Consider the following 17414-nt stretch of genomic DNA (forward strand, 5'->3'; position numbering starts at 1 on the left):
GAGCACTGCCAGGCAGTAGGAACAAGCCACCCTTTTAGTTTTCCATAGTGTCCTTGACTTCCCACCCATCATGGTGGGAAATGAGTTTTTTAAAATAAAATAAAAATCAGAATTAAACCTGTTTCTCAATAAGTGCTTATTTTTTTGAAGGGAGGGATGTAATAGATCTAGATTGCAGGTGGACTACTGTACATAGTAGTACCCAGTCTCCATTGATTCTAGAATAAAAGGATGTGTGTATACAACTAATGTCTATAAACCCAGTTTTTAATTGTAGGTGTGCCTCACTTCTCTTTGCCTCTTATGACATCTACATGTTTGTTTGTTTGTTTGTTTGTTTGTTTGTTTGTTTGTTTGTATGGGTTATCTCAAACTTAATTACAATCATCTCTTAAGTGGTGCACAATAAAAATAAAAATCAGTTAAAACGACAAAACCAGAATTCAGTTAAAATGCTGAATGAACCTTATACTATATAAAAACATCAACATATCACATTGAATAGAACTGATCTGTAGAAAGGACTTTGTGACTTGGAAACAGAGACAATGTATGTACTTTTGCAACCCAATAAAATCTTCCATAAAAACAATTAAAAGGGGGGGGGATGCTGAACAAAGTGCTCTATTGACCTGAGGTGATGCTTGCAGGCCTATCAGGGCATCTAGTTGGCCACTGTGAGAACAGAATAATAGTAGTAGTAGTAGTAGTAGTAGTAGTAGTAGAATGCTACACTAGGTGGGCCTTTGGCCTGATCCAGGAGGGTTCTCTGTGTGTTCTTACATTCTCCTTATGCATTTGAGGTTGGGATCACGTGCTGAGATATGTTTTATTGCATCATGCAACATGGGTGACTTACATGTGGCCCTCCAGATGTTGTTGGACTCCAACTCCCATCAGCTCTAGCCAGCATGGACAATGGACAGGAATGATGAGAGTTGTAGTCAGACAGAAACCTGGAGAGCCCCAAGTTGGTCATCTGCGATACAAGAGTCATACGGCTTAAGAGTGGAGAAGGATTTGCTGCATAGCCCTCTGGTCAGATGCAAGAACCTTCTTGTGGGAATCCAGAACTGTGTAGCCAAAAATATATGCGTAATTTATTAAACCTTCAAAGTGGTGATACAAGAGTCTGTATATCTATGTGGAGGTGTGCACATGCATATGTATCATGATCCCCTCATGCATTCCAAATGTATTCTTTCAACTTGCATGATTGTAAAATTCTGTGAACAGAAACTGCCCGGAGGCCTGCGTAGGGTCTGCAGTGTAAAGTTTGCAGTTTATATTGAACAGAAGACTTCATGTATCTGCAAATGCTGTGGTATTTAGCAATGTTGGTCAATTGGAATTCTACTACCCTCTCACCCAAGACCCCCAATAAACCAAGGTCTATCATTTGATTCCTTGCTTTGTGGATCACCCAGAAAAAGAAACAGGCAGATGTGAAATTCAAGCAAGACCATGCTGGCATTCTTACATGGGAGGGATAGACATTCTGCTGCCTGAGGTGATCCCCATCCCTGTTCCATGTACAGATTCTGACCAGACTAGCAGTTGGATCTGATTTCAATGGGACAACATCCTGCACCATACCTGAGGGCAGCAGGAAAGCACAGGGGCCCTGAATAGGCCAACTTAAGTGACTCAGGGGAAATAGCTGGGGGCTGGCATTTGCTGCTTGAGGCAGGTGCCATACTCTCTCTAATGGTGGGGCTGGCCCTGATGAGAGATATATAATATAATAATAATTTATTACTTATACCCCACCCATCTGGCCGGGCCTCCCCAGCCACACTGGGTGGCTTCCAACCGGGTATTAAAAACACAATAAAATATCAAACACGAAAAACTTCGCTAAACGGGGCTGCCTTCAGATGTCTTCTAAAAGTCAGGAAATTGTTTATTTCCTTGACATCTGGTGGGAGGGTGTTCCACAGGGTGGGCACCATTGCCAAGTTATAAAGGAATATCCACACTCATCATCCAATGAGAGCCACAGGCCTGCATGCAGTTCAAAAACCCATCTAAGCTAGGCCTCATCGGCGCGATACATTATTTAAAGCAGTATCATACCACTTTAGATAGTCATGGCTTCCCTCAATGAATCCTGGGAAGTGTAATTTGTCAAAGGTGCTTTAGACCAGGCATGGCCAAACTTGGCCCTCCAGCTGTTTTGGGACTACAATTCCCATCATCCCTGCCCACTGGTCCTGTTAGCTAGGGATGGTGGGAGTTGTAGTCCCAAAACAGCTGGAGGGCCAAGTCTGGCCATGCCTGCTTTAGATCATGTTCTATAGATGGGAAGCTAGGATACAGATACTTTAAATAAGAACATATCCACATACATTTTTCACCTTGAATTCATTTTCAATTTTAATGGCTTTAAACCTCATTCAGGGAGAGTTCACAGTCCCAAACAATAGATACTGAAGTTATACACTCACCTGAGACAGTTCAGGGGCTCCATTTTAAGTTTGTAGCAGTCTCTGAACACTGCTAGAGGTGAAAGTGGGGGGGACTGAGTGGAATCAAGCTTATAAGCTTTGTAGTGTGTGTCTTGGTGTGCTTAGAAGAGCTTCCTGGGACAAATTGGAATGTGGTTTTGTTTGATATCATTGCCACATATTAACATTCATATTATAGAGAAGAAAAAGCATAAATTTAAATCAATGGCAGCACAGCAGTCCATTTCCCCCTTAAGGCAGAGTCACCGTTGCAACTGATGTGTTTTGTTTTCATTGTTGCTCTGGAAGAACACTGCATCCATTCTAGTGAGTCGTGAGGAAAGTTATTTTATCCTCCTTTGAAATCGTATCTCTTTTGTCGGGCGCATTTCTGAAGTTGTTCTACAGCTTTTGTGCAATGGAGCTGTGGAATTCAACACGACCATACCCTGCAGCTTATAACTGGGCCACCTCAGACATGATACATATAATCACCCAAGCCATTTGACCTCTATATTGTTACACGCAGTCAGGTAGGAGCAAAGTGAGTTTCAGGTGACCCTATCATGTGACCAAGATCAGAGGTTACGAAGTCCTAACTGTTTAGTTGTCAAGGTAGCTCATTCATCACCACTGTTATGTAACTGACATACTGACAAATAGTCCTGGGGTATAAAATTGTTCTCTGCTACTTGAGGACCCTAAACCTTAATTGGCTGCCATAAATTTCCACATGTTAACAGTTAGTTTGAGCAGACAACTGGCTAGAGGAAAGAGGAAAGATGAAAATTAGGCATATCATTATTTGTCATATGCTTAATGCCACAATGGACAACACCTACCCCTTTCTTTCTTCCAACATATGCTATCATGCTAACTATTTTTGTTGTTCAGACCCTTTGTACACCTTAAAAATATATAACCCAAGTTTAATGTGGCTGACAAGAATAAAAGACTTGCAAACATCTCTGTTACACCAAAGGGTCAACCCCCTAATTTTTAAGGCAAATCTTCAGTTGCTTTGAATCTTTCCTATCCCTGCTTTTGATTTGTGATGATGTCCCTTGTAAGAATCTAAGAGATATCTGAAATAGTACCCTGTCCGTTCTCTCTCTGAGAGGGGTGCAAACTATGCAAGGCCAGATTATTAGATACAATTGCCCTGCCTAGGGATGTCATAGAATTCTGAAGAAAACAGAAACGGAAGCAGAAATTGCCGGTGTTTGCTTTCTTGTCCAATGTCTGGAATGGAAATCAATCCAGCAAATACAATCGGTATTTGCTGCTGCTGTTGTATTCAGACATTTGATGCATTCAATCATCAAATTATATATAATTGATTATCCCCCCCCCCCATTTGCAACAACTTTAACAGTGCTTTTTTCTATAAAAAATGTTTAGGGGTACTCTCATTTTGACTCAAGAAAACCACCATTTTATAGTTCAAATCGGGGAAAATAAATACAGTAAATGGACAAAAGTATAAAAATTCACAAAATGTTTAGGGGTATGCGTACCCCCAGAAAAAAGCACTGCTTGGAATTTGTTAAGGGTGCTGAAAGTTGTTATGAACTCACAGAGATACAGTTTAACAATCAATCCCTCTTCCCAAGGAACTCTAGAAATTGTAGCTGAGAATTAGGAATACAGTGGTACCTCGGGTTACATACGCTTCAGGTTACATACACTTCAGGTTACACACTCCGCTAACCCAGAAATAGTGCTTCAGGTTAAGAACTTTGCTTCAGGATAAGAACAGAAATCGGGCTCCAGCGGTGCGGCAGCAGCAGGAGGCCCCATTAGCTAAAGTGGTCTTCAGGTTAAGAACAGTTTCAGGTTAAGAACGGACCTCCGGAACGAATTAAGTACTTAACCTGAGGTACCACTGTATGGGTCTCCCCCTCCCAGCACCCTTAAGTAACTACAATTCCAAGGATGCTTCTGGAGAAGCCATGACCATTAAAGCAGTATGATACAGCTTTGAACATACAGTGCAAGTGTAGCCTAGTTAGAAACCTCTGTTAATTCAGATGGTCTACATGGTGGGCCAAAGTGAGACAATAGCCAAAAAGCAGAGGTCTAAAAGCTTACATAAACTATTTGTTAACAGGAAGACAAAAAGATGAAGAAAAAAACCACCCTACTGCTTCTCCCCCTTACGAGCTGCAAATCTTAGCTAGGGAGAAGGGGGGTAGGGAAGAAGGGAGAATAATGTTTTAAAATAAATGGTTAGCACATTAGTATAAAACCTATTGATTAAAAACACCAAGCATAATGTTAGTCTTTTAGTCTCTTGAGTGATGCAATCCCGAAATAAATTTATCCCTTTGACTCTTACATTAACCTTTTATTGACTGCTTGCATACCCATAATTAACACACACTTTAGCTAAAGTGGTTAATTTTAGCATTGTGACCAGTGTCTCCTAATGTAGTTGACACCCTAATTATCTAAATGTAAGTAAAGCCACAGGGGAAGGAACCAGCTGTCTCCTCCAGATTCTAGGAGAAGTCACCATTTTAGACCTGTTCCACCCACGCACCAAAATGGTAGGATCCTGGAGTGATAAGAGTGGACTGAACCAGTTTGGACTGGAGGGGAGAGGAATCCATTTCTCCCACTGTGTATATCCCTCTGGAAGAAGGAAAAACTGAGCATATTAGTGAGGAAGGTTCTAGCTGAGCCAACTACTTGTGGAGCAAGATTTTTAATTGGGTTTTGATACAGGAAACCATTTTTAAAAATTGGTTCTTCCCCCAACCCGGACCCGCCAGTCAGTGTAGACAATACTGAGCTAAATGAACTAATGGTCTGGCTCAGTATCTGGCAACTTTCTATGTTCCTCCCCCTGATTTAGCTGCTACAGAGCAGGAGCAGTGGTTGAGCCCTTGGCAATGACAACCCTAGGATTTGAGATAGACCAACATTGGGAAATGGCTATTGCCCTGTGGACTTCCTAGCTGTGAAAGCCTCCCAGAGTGTCTGGGGCAACCCAGTCAGATCAGTGGGGTACATTATTATTATTGTTATTGTTATTGTTATTATTATTGATTCTTTTAATGTTTGGGTGCAGTCTCATTCAATGTGACCTCTAACTGTTGGGTAGGTCAGTATATTATCCATATTTTGCAGATGTGGGAAGTTAAGGCTCAGAAATAGTGCCTTTGCCCTAAGACGATCTGGTGAATTAGGTACTTCTAAGTGAATGGCCTCTACATTCCAGAAGATTGGTGTAGTAATGTGTAGAAAAGCAACTGAAAGTCTTCATCAAGAGCTAGGGCATGTAACCTCTGGCCTTCCAGGTGTTGTTGGACTATAACTCCCACCCATCCCAGCCAGCATGGTCAATGGTTAGGGATGATGGGAGTTGTTGACCAGCAACTTCTGAAAGGACAGAGGTTCCCCACCCTTGACCGACAGCACCCAGCAAATGGCACATTCATATTTTTCTAACCAAGAGAGAAGACAAAGCAAGTTCCTTGTCTGAGGTTATACAGTGGTACCTCTGGTTGCGAACAGGATCCATTCCGGAGGCCTGTTCACAACATGAAAAGAGCACAACCCGCAGCGGCGCATCTGTCACATGCACAGGTTGCGATTCTGCACATGCGCGTGACATCATTTTGCACTTCTGCACAAGTGCAAGCGGCGAAACCCAGAAGTAACCCTTTCCAGTGTTTCTGGGTCACCGCAGGACATAACCTGAAAGAACGTAACATGAAGTGGACGTAACATGAGGTATGACTGTAATCAGCTTCAGTCTCCTCTGCTTAATAACTGAGTTCTTTCTCTGCCATTTTGTTGGAAGGAAAATAACTCCAGCAGTGGGCTCCAGAATCGCTTAGGAACCATTGAGAGCCCTCCTCACTAAACCGTGTTTCCTCAACAACTGTTTTGAGGTGGCCCGCCCAACAAATCTACTGTTCTTCCATACGGTGCAGCTTATCAATGCAAACAGTTTAATATTTATGCTAAGAGGATTGTCAAAAGTAGCTTGTGCTCCTTTAATTCTTGTTTTAAATAAATAATGAGAACATTTGAACACATTACTCTTCTCGGAGGGCCCGAGGTCGGTTAATCTTATTATTTATGAAGTGATGTGCTACATAATAGTGCTTAGTGCATGTTAACAGATGCTATTATCACAGGCCGATGTGGGGAGCTGAAGATATATAGGAACGTTACGTGTTAATACTGTCCTTGCGCTGTAATGTACGATGGATTGAGTGTGGGAGGAGGCTGGAGCCGCAATTAACCGCATACCAACATGGGTGTAAAGTTGACGTATGTTTTCTCTTGGGGATTCTCCTGCCATCAATAATTCCCAAGAGGAAGATGACCTCTTTTCTTTGGTGTGGGTTTTTTTCCCATTCTTTCCCCAGAGAGGGTCAGGGTAGGGAAGTGGCCAGAGAGTCGTGTGTGTTAATCATTGTAGCAACCACTGCAAGCATTAATCGGTTAATTGTTGAGATGAGTCGGTTATCTCCTCCATTGCAAATGCAAAGATGTGGCAGTTGACCTATGTTTTATTTGTCACTACCCTCCTTCCCTCCCCGCAGCAAGAGAAAAAAAAGTTCTATTTAGCTTGCCTGATTCAGGCATTGTCTTTTAAGAAGGAGATGCTTTATCCATATTCTCCCCGTGTTGTTTTCATTGGACGTTCTTCATTGTTTAACATTTTCAGTGCTTTTCTTGAATTTTCTTAATCTCTTATGAATAAAGAAATGCCAAACCCTTACCGTATTTTTCCTTTTCCATACTCACTTGCTTTTCTGAGCATTCTCCTAGCCTCCTGCTTGCTTAAATGCCTCTGGTGCCTTGTGTACAATTAACGGTCAACGGTATATTGTGACATTCTCATTCACTGAATGAGCTTTGCCACTTTAGTCTAGTGCATCTTAAAGATGCATTAGAATAAAGTGGCAGAGCGTGTGAAGTTTAGCAGCCATGAATGTGCTTCAATTAACACCTCTATTCAAAGGGAAGTGGAAATTAAATTTTCTGTATGTTTGAAATGTAGAAAATTTCATAAACCTAAGATCCATCCCTGCATTGCATAGAATGGTAGAGGAGTAGGGAACTGCCTCAGCTTTGTTTATTTTATGTTCACTTATAAAACCATTTCTGTCCTGCCTTTTGTGGATGTTCTTAATCGTTTAAAATTTGAAACACGACTATTTTATATTTAATTGTATTGTTTTACCGCTCTGATGTTTACTGTCCAGGGCTCTTTTGGGAGGAAGGTTGAGAAAGAAATTGAATAAGCAACAAAACAGTAATAATGGGCAGCATCCAACCAAATAGTTCTGCAAGCACTTTTGGCTGTTCAATGGAACTCCCTCTCCTCTCTCTCTCTCTATGCGCCTCTTGCTTTAACTCCTTAAACAACTTGGGGGCAGGTTACCAGAAGGACCACCTCTTCCCCTATGTAGCTCTACCTGTACCTCTAGATCATCTATCAGAGGCTGTAGCTCAATGGTAAAAAATCTGCCTTGCATGCTGAAGGTCCCAGGTTCGAGCTAGATGAACCAGTGGTCTGACTCAGAATACAGCAGCTTCCAATGCTCTACAGGTGCCCCCACCAAGTGAGGTATTGGCAGGTGACTCCTGGAGAAAGGGCCTTTGTAATGATGGCACTCTGGCTGTGCATTGCTTTCCCAAGAGATGCTCACCTGGCACAAACTATGAGGTCGCCAGGCAAACATCTTTTCATTTCCCCATGTTTCTTAGATCTTGTAAATTGCTGTTTAAATCTGCCATTTTCTTTTATTTTATGGCGGGTTGTTGTATTTTAATATTTCATGTTTTAACACCCCCTCCCCACCAGACAGTATTATTATTGGGCAGCATTTGAACATGATAAATAAAATAGATGGATAAATAAAATAGATGGATAAAGGACGATACTTTCACTTACAGGTATTTAGTTCCATTGGTTTTTACTGTAGCTCAGCCTATTTAACATGATGCATTGATCACTTGGTCAATTTTCTCTCGGTCATAAAATATCTTCTTGTATGTGCCAGTCACTTACCTTATATTAAATTGTGGCATAGCTACTTTTTAAAACTTAAAACCACAAATGAGCTACTAAAATAGTTCCTTTTTGTGATATTTAGTTTTCTTTTAGCTTTTTGGGGGTTTGTTTGTTTTTTGTTTTTGTTTTGCTGATCATATTATAATAATACTTGCCTCTCTTCGGCTTTCACTCCTTTATAAACATTAGCTAATTAACCAGCATCTGGCAAATTAAAACAAACAACCCACACAAAACCCCCTGAAACCGAAAACACTGAATTGCTACAAATTTACTAATGCAGGACCAATAAGTGGCAGTCTTTATTACAAAGTAATCTTACAAGATGTGTTGGTTTACTACTCGTAAAATTTCCCTGTGCCGGACTGCAGTTTTAGCTGCTTATTATAATTAGACTTCACTACTATTGATGAGGAATCCATTTAATAAGAAACACTGTAATTCAAAGGGTTTCTCTGGGGACCTAGCAAACGCTAACCTCTTAATTTAATTTTGTTGAAGTTTTGCCCATCTATTCATCAGCAGAAATTGTTATTAACCTTCATTTGCATCTATCTTTCAACAGCAACTCTCCTCCTCGTTACTTTTCCCCAAACCTGATGGATTTGTAACTCTCAGATTTGCAAACCGCATTCTGCAATATTGTTTAATCTGTGCTGTGACCTTAAATGCAGTAAATTTGGTTTAATCTCTCCCAATAATCTAGTAGTATCACAGAAACCCGCACACAATGGCATAGTCTGCTGACTGACTTCAAATAAGACTGGAGAGATAATGAAAAAATAATTCCCCCTTCGAAAGGTGCACTAACTGCGTTTTCTTTGTGATGGGCTTTCTCAAATATTCCTCTAGGAATTTTTTTTTTTTAAAGAAAAACTTGCATTAAGGTAGAAAAGATCCTGTAACTTCACTGGTTAATAGTCCTTTAGTGCCCCCCCTTTCATTAATAGGCAAACATGAGAAATAATAAATCCCTAAATGCATCCCCTAATTCACTTTTAATCTTATAGATTTATTTTATTTTTTTAGGTGCCATTCCCAACTTGTGGAGAATTTACCGAAGGATGAAAAGCCAGAATGCCATCCTTACTGGCAAGAAGGCGATGCCAGCATGCCACTGCCATTCAACCTTGAAGACATAATAGCTGAGCTACAGAGTCTTCTAGAGTGCTAGATGGAGCAATTTGATCATGAACTGAATGAGGTTCTTTTGCAAAGAAACCTCTTCTGTAAGAGGCACTAGATCTCTCTGAGAACAGTGGGGTGGAGGAAGAAACAGCCCAGGGGGGAGGTATTCTGGACCAAGTAATATTCTGGCTGCATAATCAGTTAAGAAGTTAACCAAAAGTGTACATCACAAGCACCAGAACATGAAAGTAAGATTATCTGTGGTTTGTTTTGAAATTGGGTAGGCAGCCAGTGTCCTGCTGTGTTTCAGATAGGCTGTGTGAAATAAAGAGCCAATTACAAATTGTTTTAGCGCAAATGTTTTTTTTTTCTTCCTTTTTTTCTGATGGTAAACAAAGGAACACTGAATTAGAGAAAAATGCTACCCAGTACCCAATGCAAGCACTAAACCTGCTTTAGTCTGCAATCTGTTATACACTTAATCTGGCAGTAAGTCCTGTTACATTAAATGTGGCTTTTTGCCTGAGTAGACATGAATAGGATGTGACAGAGTCTTGCAATCCTATACATGCCAACATGGAAGTATATCCCATTAAACTCAATGGGACTTATTTTTAAGGAAACTTGTCCAAGATTGTTCCATAAGAGACTAAGCTATTGAGAAGTCACTGGACTGAATTTCTGCAATATCTGCAATATGGATATGATAAATAATACTGACCTACCTCTCAGGGTTGTTGTGAGGATTATGCTAAGATAATAATATGAATTATTTTAAATAGAATAAAAGTTCTACCAAGATACTAAATATTAGTATGGTTGAGTCTTTTTTGTGCTTGAACATTTCAGTACAAAAAGAGAGTTTCTGGGCCACCAAAATCTTATCTGAAAAACACCCTCCCAAATCATATTTTTTTTTGCATGTTTCATACATACATAGATAGATATTCCTTCTGACTACAGGGTCAGACATTCAGGAATCAAGTAACCAACCCTAGAACATCATATTGCTATAATACCATACTGATTTGGCTACTTAGAGCTATCACAAAACCAATTCAGAGCGAGGGCAATGCTAGGGTGATAGGCAAGGATGATTTGTTTCATGAAATGTGACACCTAATCCTCTATTGACACCTAATCCTCTATTGGTCCAACCCCAATTCATATTCTTATTAGGACATTCTCAAACTTCAAATTCAGTGGGAGTATTCCTGGATTGGTCTCCTCATCCATTAAGATGTGTTGTGAAGGCTCTGTGCATCAGCTGTCCAAGGGGGGGTAGGAATCAACAAGGCCAAATGTCCATTGTGGCATCTCAAATACCACTCTTCACTTTAAAAATTCCATGACACTTCACAACAATATGCTTGCAGTCTCAAAATAGTCAGCAAAGGATAATGGAGCATGGGCCTTGTCAGGAGTTATCTAGACACCAGACCTAAAGGGGGCCTTCAAGCTGAGGCTGAAGGTAAGAATTTACTGTACACTAAACTGCATATTAACTGAGAAGAAGGCCCAGCTGTGCTCAGATGTTCACAATTCCCACCCTTTTTACTTCTAGAATTTTTGAGGGTCTTTTTCAGTTGGCATCTGGGCACCTTGCAGCACCCATGTCTTTGTTGCCAAGCTAGTAAATTTCCCTCTTTTCATATTCAGGATTTTTATACTTGCATCACTGTAATAAAAAAGGGGCTTGTCTATATTATCTGTTAAAGGAAAGAAGGAATCACCACATCCAGTGGAAAAGGTGGCTTGTTCATCTTTGGAGAAATGACAGAAGAGACAATATTCATAGGAAGGTCAGGCCAGCTCAGTGTTGTCTACACGGACTGGCAGTAGCTCTCCAGGGTTTCAGACAGGGGACATTCCTATCCCACCAGGTATTGGACCTTGGAGCTTCTGTATACAAACCAAATGGCTCCTTTAAACTACCATTTCCCATTACATCCAAACTGGGAAACTGTGGCTTAATCGCTTTTTCCTTTTTTAAAAATATTTTTCATTAATTTTACATATAATCACAATACGTAACATCGTATCCTCTTACTAAATCTTTTGGCTCAGCCAAGCCTAAACGACTTCCCTCCCTCCCACCTAATGGTTTACAAAATTAAATTATTTCACTTCCTTTCCTATTCTTGTTATACCATTACTTAAAATATTAAATTACTCCACCTGAATAAGTAACTAATTCATCTTACAAATCTTCAGGTAACCCTGCTAATGATGTTAATTGTCTTTCAAATATAATATAAATTTGTTCCAGTCTTTTTGGAATACTTGATGTCGCTGGTTCCAGATTCTTCCCGTCAGTTTTGCCAGTTCTGCAAAGTCCATCATTTTCATCTGCCACTCTTCTTTAATTCCTGCTTCCTAACCAGGAGATGAAACCTGGGGTGGAGAAGGGCAAGCAAGGTACACACAGCAACATGACTTTTTTCTCAGGCTAAAAAACCAGGGTCAGACTGGGATTGTTTTACATCCTAACCGGGCCATATGTTTCCTCTTTGGATGCAAGCCATATCATCTTACTCCATGGATTTTATTGACAAGAGGTTGTATCCAGTGCTAGGTGTACAGATGAGTTGCCCCATATTAATTAGTGGACATGACCCACATGGGACCATTCATTTTAGTAGGCCTACTAAACAAAAACGCTTAGCTCATATTCTACAGTCTTATTATCAACTTCAAAGCCCTTGAAAACGGGTAGGGTCAAAACTGAAATAATAAATTCCTTGGGGAGATAAATACATACACTGGTACCTCGGGTTACATACGCTTCAGGTTACATACGCTTGAGGTTACAGACTCCGCTAACCCAGAAATAATGCTTCAGGTTAAGAACTTTGCTTCAGGATGAGAACAGAAATTGCGCTCCGGCGCCGCAGCAGCAGCAGGAGGCCCCATTAGCTAAAGTGGTGCTTCAGGTTAAGAACAGTTTCAGGTTAAGAACAGACCTCCGGAACGAATTAAGTACTTAACCCAAGGTAACACTGTATATACCCCCTGAAATATATTTCTTTGGGCATCTGTGTGCTTGAGTGCAAAGCCAGATATATTGGTGGGTGGGTGGTTGGACTTGTTCTCCAGACTTAGATTCGTTGAATCTCTATTGTGTTTGCTTCATTTAACCATTTAGTGAAAAAAATAAAATATAATACTAGCTGGCACAGTGTGCACAGTGATCACTGGTTAAGAAACACTTGTTTTGTTTTGTTTTTAAATCACAGGGCAAGCCCAATAGAAGACAAGGGACGTTTTGCTTTGGCAAGAAAAAGAAAAACACAGTTATCCTCTGTCCTGACAAAGTGATTGCCTCGAAACAAAACGGAACAGATTGAAAGAAACTGAAGTGGCAATGTGGAGAACAAAGCAATTGTGTTTCTTTTACTGCTGATTTGTGATTAATTTCTGTTTTAATTAAGCATTGTTAGAAGCTGTGAGATTCGCAGTGGCAAAATCCACTTGACACTCATAAAGGGTACAGGAAAACAAGGGTGTTCACATGAAAGTTGAAAGCCTTCTGTAAAGAAGAAAGGGACAAATGGGGCTGACTACTGAATCCTTTTTTTTTTTTCTTCGTGTCTGCAGTGCTAATTTCCTTTTGCATTAGGAGCCTGGTTAGTGCATATAATAGAATTTGGCTAAAACCGGGGCTTTTTTTTCAGCCAGAACTCACCAGAACTCAGTTCTGGCACCTCTCAGGTGGGCGCCATTATAAGAGAACAAGGGAGGTGTTCCAGTACCTCTTTTTCTAGAAAAATAGCACTGGTTAAAACACAGGGGTCTTTTCCAGCAACACTTGCGTGAGCTGCTTCTCAGGATCTCCTCAGTGGTACTTCACCAATTACAATGTAAATATTTGCGACTCAATTATTTCATACTTGCACATTCAGTTCCGAGCAAACCTCTGCTTATACAGTGGTTCCTCTGTCAAAACAAAATAAAAAAAAATTCCTTCCAGTAGCACCTTAAAGACCAACTAAGTTAGTTCTTGGTATGAGCTTTCGTGTGCATGCACACTTCTTCAGAAAGCTCATACCAAGAACTAACTTAGTTGGTCTTTAAGGTGCTACTGGAAGGGAAAAAAAAATTATTTTGTTTTGACTATGGCAGACCAACACGGCTACCTATCTGTAAGTGGTTCCTCTGGTTAAGTACTTAATTCGTTCCGGAGGTCTGTTCTTAACCTGAAACTGTTTTTAACCTGAAGTAGCACTTTAGCTAATGGAGCCTCCTGCTGCCGCTGCACCTCCGGAGCACGATTTCTGTTCTCATCCTGAAGCAAAGTTATTAACCCGAGGTACTATTTCAGGGTTAGCGGAGTCTGTAACCTGAAGCGTAGGTAACCTGAAGTGTATGTAACCCAAGGTACCACTGTATAGGTTTTATGCTCTTGATTATTCTGGTTCCTTTCCTTGATGCACATTTGCTCATTTATATACTCTAGTCCTGTTGAGGCATTTGTCTGAATCCATGTGTGCTAGCCCATCTACTCAGTCTTATTAAAGACATGCTTGCCACCCTGGGCAACTTTGGAGGAAGGCTGGGAGAGAATTTTAATAAATAATAATGAAAGTAGGACACACACAAGCCCAAGCTCCAATATCCCTGCGCTCACTGGCTCCACTTCAGACCTCCCCATGCACAGGGACACCAGGAGTGGGTCTTGCATGTGTGACCCCAGGATTATACTCCACAGTTTCAGGAGATGAGTCCAGAATTTCAAGGAGGATGTGGCGTGGGAGGGGTACATCTAAAATCTCAGGAACACATTTTGATGCCACCACCTCTACGGTCCAAGGCAGTTGGGCCACCCATGTCCTTGGTGTCCCAGGACTCCAACATTTGTCTATTGTGCTTATGTGGTAGTCTCTAGCCTGTACACTCCATGGAGCTGTCCATGGTTCTGCTTAGTCCTGAACTTCTGTGGAAGCTCACACTTGGGTTTGAAACACAATCTGACTGTCACCTCTGCTTAGAACAGAATTCCAGCAAAATCCCCTCCTCTTTGGCTCTGTTACCTCTTCCAACAGCAACTGTGCATAAGGGCTGGCAGGGATGTCTTCGGGTACATCATAGTGTATGTCATGGGAATTGTGGCCTCAATCCATTTTGCCTGCTTTTCTTTCTCTCTCTGTTTCTCCATCTCCCCTTTTAATAAGATTCATTTTGTTTTCTATTCGTGCAAAACAAATTCTAAAATTTACACAACATACATTATAGCATTTCGTATACATAATTTATCTTAGAAGTATATGGTTAGCTTTTTCCATTAGTCAATATGAGTATTCAATATTGAACAAAATTGTTATGTTCTCCTTTCCTATAAATATATAGTTAGTTTTGACATTATAGTCTGTTCCTCTAACTCCCCCACATTCAATTGATTGGATGATTCCAATACTTTGCATAACGTATCTATGCTGCTACAATTATATATATAGTATCAACCTTTGGTATGCCAAAGTTACTATCACAATCCTTGAGGTCCAGGTAGATGAAAAAGCCTTTGAATACCCTCAAAGCCCCAAGCCTACCTCTTACTCCAGAGGAGACAGTGAGTGTTCCTTCTTCCTAAAGAAGCTTGGGAGCTTGGCTACCATTGTGCATTTGTCGCATAATCACCATGAACACCTTGCTTCACCCTTAAGTCTCCCTTTATGATCTGCACCACCTCACTCCATGGTCTCCTTCCTTGCTTGTGGGTGATAATAATAATAATATAATAATAATAATTTGTTATTTATACCCCGCCCATCTGGCTGAGTTTCCCCAATCGAGTGTTAAAAACAATACAGTATTAAATATTAAAAACTTCCCTAAACGGGGCTGCCTTCAGATGTCTTTTAAAGATAGGATATCTGCTTATTTCCTTCACATCTGAAGGGAGGGTGTTCCACAGGGTGGGCACCGCTACCGAGAAGGCCCTCTGTCTGGTTCCCTGTAACCTCACTTCTCGCAATGAGGGAACTGCCAGAAGGCTCTCGGCGCTGGATCTCAGTGTCTGGGCTGAACAATGGGGGTAGCTCAAGGGACCCAAATGGGCTTTCCTCCTGACCTCCTTTAGTGTTCCTGATCCCTGTCCTGTAAAGGCTAAGCTTGGGCAAAGGTAAGTAGAACTCATAGCCCAAGGCCAGTTTTAGACTCAAAGCAGACCCATTGAAATTAATAGGCATGACTAGATTAGGTATATTAATTTCTGTGGGTCTACTGTGAGAAGAACTTAGTTCAATACAACCCCAAGTTCCTGGTGAGGTGCTCTCTCCACCCTCCAGTCTATCTCTCCCTCTGTGTATCAGCAAGGGAGACAAAAGCAACCAATGTCTTCAAGTTACAAGAAAGGAGATTCCGACTAAGCATCAGGAATAACTTTATGATAGTAAGAACTGTTCGACCATGGAATGGACTCCCTTGGAAGGATATGGACTCTACTTCCTTTGAGGTTTTAAAACAGGGGTTGGATGGTCATCTGTCATGGATGCCTTAGTTGAGATTCCTACTTTGCAAGGAAGGGGTTGGATTAGATGACCCTTGGCCTACCTTCCCACTCTACAATTCTATGGTCCTATGATATCAGACAGCCTGCCATTGCCATGTGGTGTCATTTGCGGCCTGCTGATGTTTACATCTGTTTGAGCTGGGCCTGCCAATGCACAGAGTCCAGCACCAGCTTCAGCTTTTGTCAGCCTCTCACATATGCATTCTTTGTTATTTTTGTAAAATAAAATTTTAATATTCACTATATTTCCAATACACTTCTAACAATTTTCCAATAATAATATATATATCCACTCTCACCCTAAGGTTGCAGGGAAGGCTACAACAAATCACAATGTTTAACAACCGTTTATAACAACTTACAATTTATAATCACAGAGATAAGATGGGGTCTAAAAATATACAATAGTCCACAGTCCAAAGTCAAAGGCCAAAGGTCAGGAAACGAGGTTCAGGGTCAGTCCAAGTCCAAAATCAGGACGCAGTCCAGCATCACGCATGAAGTAGAAACCCGTGATGGTCCAAGGAGAGGCTGCTCAATGCTGCCAGTTGAGCAGACACAGAACCTCAGCTCTGCTGCCTTCTTATATTGTGCTTCTGATTGCAGTATCTGGGCTTGAGGAGACATGTGACCCTCACCAGCTCTCAGCTTGCCCCAGCTGAGAAATCACATGCCTCCTTCCCCACCTGGCCAGCTAGTGAACTGGGCTGCAGGCCTTGGCCTGCCTCTGCTTCCTGGAGTGCCCTGCCCGCTGTTCCCTATGTCTCAGGACACACAGTGTTTGTGGGGATGGGGGTCTCTCTGGCTCTGTTGTTCTGCTGCTCAGCTTCCTGTGCATTGGCCCCTGGTCATCCTCTGTCACTCTGTGAGTACTACCTACACCAACCTCTCCTTCCCCTTCCCCATCCTGCCCCCATGTGACCCAGTACCCGCTGCACCCCTCACCAGGATCCTCTTCCTTCCTGTAGTCCTGCCAGTTCATGACACATACACCTCCCTCCCTCCCTCCCTCCCTTTCTTCTTTCCAACTTACTTGACTTTATGAGGCAGGTATTTTATTCAGAATTTCTGGAGTTGTGTGCCACCTGGCCATCATTTGATGCACAAAAGCATTCTTAACACAAACCTTTCCCTACGCCTGGTGTTTGTTTATTGACTCCGCTGTGTGCGGAGGGCCAGGGTCAGGTGGAAGAGAGATGCCTCTCTTTAGCGACTTTCATTAGATTGCAAAAGGGTTCCTTGCAAAATGAAGTTCACGACTTTGCCTGCATTTACTTTTCATCATCGCTGAAAG

The 17414-nt window shown here is 41.4% G+C and overlaps 1 protein-coding gene across 6 annotated transcripts in view; it reads left to right on the forward strand.

Annotated features, from left to right (window-relative positions):
* FTO (FTO alpha-ketoglutarate dependent dioxygenase) overlaps nucleotides 1-17414 on the forward strand; it is a 269303-nt gene that overhangs the window by 242539 nt on the left and 9350 nt on the right. For 5 of the 6 annotated variants that reach the window (XM_079988834.1, XM_079988829.1, XM_079988826.1 and 2 more), the window contains one exon: nucleotides 9514-10420. The exons of the other annotated variant lie outside the window; for it this stretch is intronic. In XM_079988834.1, the coding sequence (XP_079844960.1) occupies nucleotides 9514-9658 (145 nt within the window). In that variant the 3' untranslated portion in view covers nucleotides 9659-10420. Of the gene's footprint in view, nucleotides 1-9513; nucleotides 10421-17414 lie in introns of those variants that run through there. 6 annotated transcript variants of the gene reach the window in all.

Source organism: Podarcis cretensis (genome assembly GCF_951804945.1).
Source record: "Podarcis cretensis genome assembly, chromosome: 8".
NCBI classification, from domain to species: domain Eukaryota; kingdom Metazoa; phylum Chordata; class Lepidosauria; order Squamata; family Lacertidae; genus Podarcis; species Podarcis cretensis.